Here is an 8727-nt window from a genome sequence, read left to right as displayed (position 1 = left end):
TAAAAAAATAAATAAATTATAAAATCAGTAGGGTTGCACCAGAGGAGGGACCTGCTGGGGAGTGTTCACAGGGTGTGGCTGCCATATTCATTGGGTCCATTGGGCAGTGATATTTGCAGTAGGCTATATGTAAAGTTTTGGTCAAAATTGCGAAGTTCAGCCGGGCGGTGGTGGCGCACGCCTTTAATCCCAGCACTTGGGAGGCAGAGGCAGGCGGATTTCTGAGTTCGAGGCCAGCCTGGTCTACAGAGTGAGTTCCAGGACAGCCCGGACTATAAAGAGAAACCCTGTCTCGAAAAACCAAAAAAAAAAAAAAAAAAAATTGCGAAGTTCATTTATAGCCCTGGACGATGTGGTTGTTATTTTCATGGTACTGGGGATTAAACCTAGAGCCTCCTGATTACTAGGCAAGTGCTCTACTACTGAACTATTCCCCGAATTCCTGACCTGTTTCGGTGATTTTTATTCTGAGGCAGGGTCTCCTTTAATAGCCTAGGTTGGTTTTGTTCTTGTTATCCTCTTCCTCAGCCTGCAGAATATCTGAGCGTTGCAGGCCTAGGTCACCAAACCCGTTAGATTTTGCTGCTAGGAAAAAGCCAAGAGGAGTCCTAAATTCTGAGTACCCTTGTATTCTGGTACTTACGGTTCCAGGCTTGCTTACGCTACTCCCCCTTTGTGTGCGCGTGCGCGAGAATCAGCGCATCCTTCTGACTGTGTGCGGCTGCGGTTGGAGCAGAGCGGTTCAGCTAGCGGTTGCATGGCGCGGGGCGAAGCTGGGCGGGCAGCGGCCCTGGGCCTGGTGCTGCGGCTGCTCTTTGGTCTCAGAACAGGCCTAGAGGCCGCTCCGGCTCTAACCCCGGCTCCGGTCCAGACCCTTGACCAAGTCTCGGGTGAGTGAACCCCGTTCTTTACCGCTTTTGTCCCGCCCCCACGCGCTGGCATCGCCTCACTATTGGCTGCGCCGCCATCGGTCGTTGACACTCCCCCAGCCCGCGGGTTTGGATTTAGCTTGGGGAGAGTGGAGAGAATCGGCCCTTCTGTCCCTGCAGAGGGACCGCCACGTGGGTGCCTTCTGTGTTCTGCCCAGTTTCCTCCCTTATTCCTGCACTGTTCCTAAGTCACCTCCAAGCCGTCCTTCAGCCCAATGTGGGCTGGAAGGCTTCTGTTTCTGATTTTGTTTGACCTCTCACCACGCAGGGCTGGTCACCTGGCACCTTCTTGCAGCAGGTGTGCCTTCCCGAAACCCTCAGCCCTGAGCCTGAACTTCTGTGGCTGTTCTTTTAGCACCCAGAGCTTCTGTTTCTCTTTGGATTCCTGCCTCAGAGAATGGAAGGAAGAGCCCTGGAGTGTATTTCCCTTGTAAACCCCAAACTTGGTCAAGCACCTGTCCTGGGCAGGAAAGGAGGTCCCGATTGTGACCACTGAGCATCCACTCTATATGAGAAATCGGTCTTAACTGTTTCAAGTTTTTTTTTTAGTTTGTTTTGATTTTAGGTTATTATATTTTGAATTTTTTGAGACAGGGTCTCACTTTGTAACTCTGGCTGCCTGCAACTTGCTATGTAGACCAGGCTGGGCTTGAACTCCCAGAGATCCACCCAGATCTGCCTCTCAAGTACTGGGATTAAAGGTTGGCACTGGTTTCTGTTTCTGTTTTTTTTTTTTTTTGTTTGTTTGTTTGTTTGTTTTTTTAGACAGGGACTCACTGTGTTACACAGATTGAACTGGAGTTTTCAACTTCTGCCTTAGGCTCCCCAGACAGGGACTATAGATATGGACCACTTTATTTGGCTGTTTTATGGGTCTGTAGAGTACTACCCCTCCTCCCACTTTTGCCTGCTCTGTAGCTCCCAGCAGTCCTCTTGTCCCAGCTTCCCAGGAGCTGGGGTTACAATTGAGCAACATTATGTATGTCCTTAGTATTCCTCTTTTACAGATGAGGAAGTAGGCTGGGAGGAGAAATCATGTCCTGACTCCTGTCTGATTCATTGCCCCCATGAGATAGGGTCTGCTCTGCTCTGGGCCCATTCCAAGAAAATCCAGAGTCAGGGAGAAGAGGTGTGAGTTGGCAGGACTGAGAGTTGTTAGGCATGGAGAGGAGGCTATGCCTGGAGGCAAGGACAGTGGCCAGGGCTTCTCAGTTCTTCAGCTCTTCGGAGCTCCTGGACTGTGGTATGCAAGTATAATTGCATTTGACTACAATGAGAGGGAGGGAGGAGTCTTGGAGGCTCTGGCTCTGTGTGTGAAGTGGGAAGCTCTGAAGTCTCCCTCCTGTCTCTGTTCCTTCCTTCCTTCCTGCTGGTTCAAGTACCAGGTGTCTTCACGGCCTGCCCCTCTTGATCAGCAAACAGCCCTAGCTTCCCAGTTCGGAAAGCCTATGTTTTATCTGGACTCACTGTGGACCCTCACATGACTTGTTGTTCATACACTGTCAGGCACTGGGCAGGGTCATGAGGCCATGTCCCTGACTTTCACTGAGGGTGTTCAGTCAATAGAAAGATGGATGTTACTAGTTACATGTTACTAGTTACGGACTGTTACTTGTGGGAGGCAGAGCTTCCTGAGGTACATGACACACTGCCCAAGATGTAAACTGAGATCTGAAAGCTGCAGAAGAATCACTGGTGAGTGGAAGGACAAGGTGGGCTGTGGCTGGGGTATAGCTCAGTGGTAGAATGTTTGCCTGATGTGCAAAAGGGTCTAGACTCCCCTTCCTCTGAATACAGAGTGGAAGGAGAGCCTTTGGGCTATGGAAGGCACCTGTAACAGCCCTGTGGTGAGAGTGAGTCAAGTCCCTTAGATAAAGTATGAGGAGGAGGCCAGCGTAGAGGCGGTTTGATGGAGAAGGGAGGGATTTAGACATGAACGTGAGAGGACCTGGGTCCCATGGAATAGTAGGTAACTTGAGAGAACTGTGATGTTCTGTCTCAGTGGAGATTAGGTACTAGAGGTCTAGTTCAAAGGTGACACGTTTAGGTCATGCAGAGTGTTTTAACCTGAGAAGAACTTAGGAGATGAGGCAATAGGTCTTGGTGACTCTGCATGGTCACTGTGCTTTAAGTCAGGGTCTTCCTGTGTAGCCCTAACTGGCCTGGAACTCAGGGTCCTTCTGCCTCCAACCTTCCGCGTACATATACTACCATGCCTGGCTTTTGAGCAGATTTACTACTCAGGCTCTCAATTTCCCCTTTGCTAAGCAGGTGGGTTAGAATAGGTCCCATGACCTTGATCACCAGTCTCTTACAGAGTATGTTGGGGAATGGCTCCTCTCCTAGCCTGTTGAAACTGTGGAGCTTGGTGGTCTCCAAGGCAGACTTTCTGGCCATTTGGAGCCTAATAGTCTCAAGGGTTAGTAAGACCTGGGTTTGAGTCCTGACTCTTGTCACTAGCTCTGTGTGGTCATAGTATTTCAGTAGACTAGAGCCTAGCACTGTCTACTAGCAGTATTCATGAACTTCCAGGGCCCCAAACACAGGGTTCTGCAGAGGGTGGCTACCAGTATAGTGTCTGCACCCTGGGATATGGCTTATTTGCAGCTGATTGTAGCTCATAATCATCCTCTTGGAAGCTATTCTAGATTTGGATCCTACCCACCCACCCAAGACCTCATTTATGTTTATTTCTCAGGCCCTAGAGCTGGTTCCTGCCCGACAGACACCTTCCAGTGTCTTACCAGTGGCTACTGTGTGCCCCTCTCCTGGCGCTGTGATGGGGACCGGGACTGCTCTGATGGCAGTGACGAGGAAGAGTGTAGTAAGTGGCCATTCCTGGAGATGGGCTTGAGAGTGGACGTTTGAACTGGTGCCAGTTATGGAGATTAGAGGATTAGGAAAAGACTGTGGTTGTAGGGCTGGGTGAGGGGCTGGGTAAGCAGGGCAAGGTGGAGTCTATGGGTCTGCTGGAATTGCTTTATTCCCAGGATTCTAGAGACATAGGCAGGTAGGTATCTGTAAATTTGAGGCTAGCAGTTGTATATAGCGAGTTCCAGGCCAACCAGAGCTACATAGTGAGACCTTGTGTCAAATCAAAAACAATAACAAAAGAGCTGGAGTCTAAGGCAGGCTGTAGGGAGGTTGAGCAGGTAGGTAAAGGAGGAACCTGACGGGGAGACTAGGTGTTGGAAGGTGGAATTGACAGGAGTAGCAGGTAGAAAGACTTTACATAGGGCAAGCCTTTACACCCAGAATTATTTTATTTAGTGTGTGTCTGGGTACACGTGTGTGCATGAGCGTTTGCCAGCGTGTGTGTGTGTGTGTGTGTGTGTGTGTGTGTGTGCGCGTGTGGAGGGCTGGAGCTTGACATTGGCGTTACCCTCTCATGCTCTCTACCTTTTTGAGACTGTCTTTCTCTACAATTGGAGCTTCCAGTTTCAGTTAGACTGGCTGGCCCAAGAACCCCAGGATTCACCCGTCTTTACTCTTAGCCTTGTGGTTAGGGATGTGCCCGGCTGCACCTGGTGTTTACTGGGTACTGGGGATCAAACTCAGTCCACATGCCTGTATCACAGGTACTTTACCCCACTGAGTTATCTCCTCAGCCCTGAGGAAGCTGTTTTTTTTTAAATTTTATTTTGTATCTCCCTTGATGGCCTGAAACTCTCTAGATCAGGCTGGCTTCAAATTCACAGAAATCTACCTGCCTCTGCCTCCTGAGTGCTGGTATGAAAGTAGCTAAAGTTATGAGATGCTGATTTCAGCTTAGTTTGCTGCTTGTAGAAGTTAGAATTTAGAGGGGATTGGGCAACCAGGGCACTGGGATTTCCTCTTTTTGTTTTTTTGTGTTTTTTTGTTTGTTTGTTTTTGTTTTTTTTTCCTTTGGTGACAGGATTTTTTTACATATTGGTAGCTGTCTTAGAACTCACCATGTAGACTAGGCTGGCCTCAAACTCAGAGATTTGCTTTCTCTGTTTCCCAAGTGCTAGGATTAAAGGTGTGCACCACCATGCCTGGCATACTGCATTTTCTTGCATGGGTGTTTTGAACCTAATTGACTCTGTGTTTCAGGGATTGAGCCGTGTGCTCAGAATGGGCTGTGCCAACCACAGCCTGCCCTTCCTTGCTCCTGTGACAACATCAGTGGTTGCTCTGCTGGCTCTGACAAGAACCTCAACTGCAGCCGCTCACCCTGTCAGGAAGGCGAGCTGCGTTGCATTCTGGATGATGTCTGTATCCCACACACGTGGCGCTGTGATGGCCACTCAGACTGTCCTGACTCCAGTGATGAACTCAGCTGTGGTTTGTGTCCTGGGATCTTGGTGTACCTGTGTGGGTGGAGAGGGCTGGCAGTTACTAAAGGACATTTATTATCTTCCCATGGGTGACTAGTTTGAGGATGTGAACACATGCATCCTCCCAGGCCTTCGTCCCTGTGGTGGTGGACAAGACATCATCAGGATTAGTGATTTCCCACCAACCCTCCTCTGTCTTAGATCAGGATGAATTCTAAGAGTTGGGCACTGGAAACCTTGTGTACCATACTGCTAAGCCTTGGGTGCCCCTCAACTATTGATGCCTGGGCTTATTGCAGACACTGACACAGAAACTGACAAGATATTCCAGGAGGAGAATGTCACAACTACAAGGACTTCTACAACCATGGAGAATGAGACCTCTTTCAGGAATGTCACACTTACCTCTGCTGGGGACCCATCCCGAAACCCAAATGCCTATGGGGTCATTGCAGCTGCTGGTAAGACAGGCTTTCCCATGTTAGGAGCTTGTGGTTAATGGAGGGAGTACACAGCAGACTCTCCACTTATTAGTCTGTGATAGTTTCTACCCTCCTTGTCCCACTCCTGACCATCTGTCTGTCCCCTACAGGGGTGTTGAGTGCCATCCTGGTTTCGGCCACCCTTCTCATATTGCTACGCCTCCGAGGTCAGGGTTATCTGCCTCCATCAGGGCTGTTGGTGGCTGTGAAGGAGTCGCTGCTGCTGTCAGAAAGGAAAACCTCTCTGATCTGAGGACACATGGTTACCACCTGGCCCTGAGTGCAGTCAGACTGGGGCAAAGCCACAGTGGAACATACATGTAGTTGCTGGCTTCTCAGCATCAAGACCTGGGCTCTTTTAGCCACAGAGGACTTTGATTTTTAAGCTTCTACAAATGTGGTCCTAGAGACTGGGGGGGGTCCTCAGACACTCCCTTTGTATGTGGTAAGCTTGGCTGGAAAATTGCCATAGCCAGGACTGAGGGGCTAGCCCCAGGATGCTCCCAAAAAATGGGGCCACCCTGGTTTAGACACTCCTGCTGCTCACATTGATGGGTGGCTATTAAAGTTTCTTCACCCCCTCTGTCTGCCTGTAGTCTCTGTTTCCCTTGGCCTGGGCATCCTACAGTCTCTTCTGGATCTCCTTCTACCTTTTAAAAGGGAGCCTTCAGCCAAGAGAACATGAGACTGTTTCCTGGACGTTTCCTCCTATACCCTGCCTCCTTTATAAAGTGAGGCTGGGTGTTGAGTCCACATTCAACATTAACAGTGGGCTTAATAGAAGAGGAGACCTGAGGCAGTGTTTCCTTCTGGGCATTCCTTTTCCCTGGCTTCTGTGACGTGGAAGCTGGGCAATCCTGATTTGAACTTGGCTCTCCCCTGGTTTTGCAGGGCCATAATCCCAGCATTTGGGAAGGGGATGTAGGAGAATTAGAATAGGCTTGGTAGTACATACCTGTAATTCTAGCACTGGGGAGGTTGAGGCATGAAGATCAAGGAATGTCTGAGCTATACAGGGAGACCTTGTTTCCTCTCTTCCCCAGATGCAGTTGGTTGATGTTTTATGAGACAGTTCTGTTCTAGGCTGACAGGTTGTTTACTGTTTAGCAGTGAAGTTAGCCCTGGGAGATAGGGAGGGGCTGTCCCCATGTGATAACTGAAGTCCAAGATGTCCGAGTATGGACATACAGAAAACAAGACCATATTGCTAATACAACTTGACTTCTGAGTAACAGGGCAGAGCTCCTCTCAGACTCTCAAAAGTAAAATGCCTAAGTAAAATGGTGGGGACTGTTGAAATCTGCCCGACAGGCAGGGGAGAGACCTCCCTAGCGTCTCTGTGGCTCCTGTTAACCTCGGGTCCCATGATGAGTATTGGACCTCTGAGGATATGCAAGTAAGAAGACCTGAGTTCAGATCCCCAATACCCATATAGAAAGTTGGATTTGCCTATAATCTTATTACTGAGGGTAGTTATATGAAGTCAGGAGGATCCCAGGGATGTGCTGGCCAGAGAGTCTAGTCCGAGAGCTTAAGATTCAGTGAGAAACCTTATTTCAAAAAAAAAAAAAAATAAAGGGCAAGGGCTAGGGAGATGTCTCAGTGATTAAAGCACTTGTTGCACAAGACTGGAAACATAATTTGTATTCCCCAAACCTGTGTAAATGCTGGGTGAGTGTGGAGGCCTGCCTGTAATTCCAGCCGCAGGAAGCTGAAGCAGGATATTGACTGGTGGAAGAACAATCCAAAATGATTCCTGTCATCAACCTCAGGTATCCATCCACATGTACATGAATGCATAAACATGCATGTAGACCCTCAAGTATATGTCGATACCCAGGTGTCTGTACACACACTCCACACAAACACACAAATACAAGCTTACCCACCCCAACACACACACAGAAAACTCAAGAAAACAAAAGAATTCCTGGAGCTCTGATGCCTGATAGGCAGTGACTTGGTCGCTGATGATGTGATGCTGGGTGCAAAAGGAGGGAGTGTACACCAGGAGGGCTTCCTCAAGTTGGGAACTGCGTTGGTTTTATGACCCTACTCCTGGTCAGTCCTTTACAAGGAAAGGTGGATGAAGCAGTCTGGATTTGAGCAGTGTGTTGTGGCTGGGTTTTTGAAATAGCAGTTGATGCTTCAGCCAGGGTGGGGAGCACTGGCTGATGTTAGAGCCTCTTGGAGGTAGGTGGGGAACAAGGCTTTCCCTGGCCTTGTAGACACTTAGGTCCTCAGCCTGGCCAACAGAGTGTTGTGGGGGTGTGTGCTGAGGGTTGGGGGAGATGGGAGGGAAGGAGAGGAGGGGTGGAGGGAAGGAGAGAGAGAGAGAGACAGAGACAGAGAGACAGAGAGAGACAGAGAGAGGCAGACAGTAGGCCATTTCCAGTTGGGAGAAAAGCTTTTCTATAACCTCAGCTTTAAGACAGGAAGATTTTGAACTGCAGGCCAACTTGGACTACCTAGTGGTCCTATCTACCCACCCAACCCAACCTTTGTCCATTCGTCAGTCCATCCATCCATCCACCCACCCACCCACCCATCCATCCATCTGAAATTAGGAAGATGAATTTTGCTTTTAGGCTAGTTAGGGGCAAACAGTTTTTACTTGTAACTATGCACTATGTCCACCACAGGCCATAGTGGGCCAGGATCATGCCAGGGGTCCATGCTGGGCTATAAATTCACCTATTACGTGTGTAGCCATCTGGGATCTAGAGCTATCTGGAATATTTGAGTTCTTATTTGGAAGAAACTACCCCATACGTGGTGGTTCCAAACAATCTGCTGTCATGTTCTTTTTGTTTTTAACAGAGTGTCACTATGTAGTACAGGCTAGCCTCAAACTCCTTATCTTTCTGGCTCAGTTTCCCCAGTGTTGGGGTTACTGTTGTGTTCCACCACACCTTGGCCACTGTGGTGTTCTGTTTCACTGGTTCTGCAATGTGTGGTTCTCCTAGGTGGCTTCATGTTTTATCAGTATGTGAGAATTAGGCTATTTCATGTGCCTAC

The 8727-nt window shown here is 48.9% G+C and overlaps 1 protein-coding gene across 1 annotated transcript; it reads left to right on the top strand.

Annotated features, from left to right (window-relative positions):
• The first annotated feature begins 681 nt into the window (after positions 1–681).
• On the top strand, positions 682–6292 carry Cd320 (CD320 molecule). The gene is made up of 5 exons (XM_028785559.1): positions 682–890; positions 3628–3753; positions 5004–5234; positions 5527–5688; positions 5820–6292. The coding sequence occupies exons 1-5, from the start codon at positions 758–760 to the stop codon at positions 5960–5962; spliced, it is 795 nt and encodes a 264-aa protein (XP_028641392.1). The 5' UTR covers positions 682–757; the 3' UTR covers positions 5963–6292.
• Positions 6293–8727: the final 2435 nt, after the last annotated feature.

Source organism: Grammomys surdaster, unplaced genomic scaffold (genome assembly GCF_004785775.1).
Source record: "Grammomys surdaster isolate TR1022 unplaced genomic scaffold, NIH_TR_1.0 125271, whole genome shotgun sequence".
NCBI lineage: Eukaryota > Metazoa > Chordata > Mammalia > Rodentia > Muridae > Grammomys > Grammomys surdaster.
Note: the sequence above shows the minus strand (reverse complement) of the source record. Positions and strands in the feature narration are given on the sequence as shown.

Excerpts from the sequence above, each read along its gene's own strand:
- Cd320 (XM_028785559.1), top strand. The coding sequence starts at position 758 with ATGGCGCGGGGCGAAGCTGGGCGGGCAGCGGCCCTGGGCCTGGTGCTG. Across the intron at positions 891-3,627 it reads GACCCTTGACCAAGTCTCGG|GCCCTAGAGCTGGTTCCTGC; the intron begins GTGAGTGAACCC and ends TTTATTTCTCAG. Across the intron at positions 5,235-5,526 it reads CAGTGATGAACTCAGCTGTG|ACACTGACACAGAAACTGAC; the intron begins GTTTGTGTCCTG and ends GGCTTATTGCAG.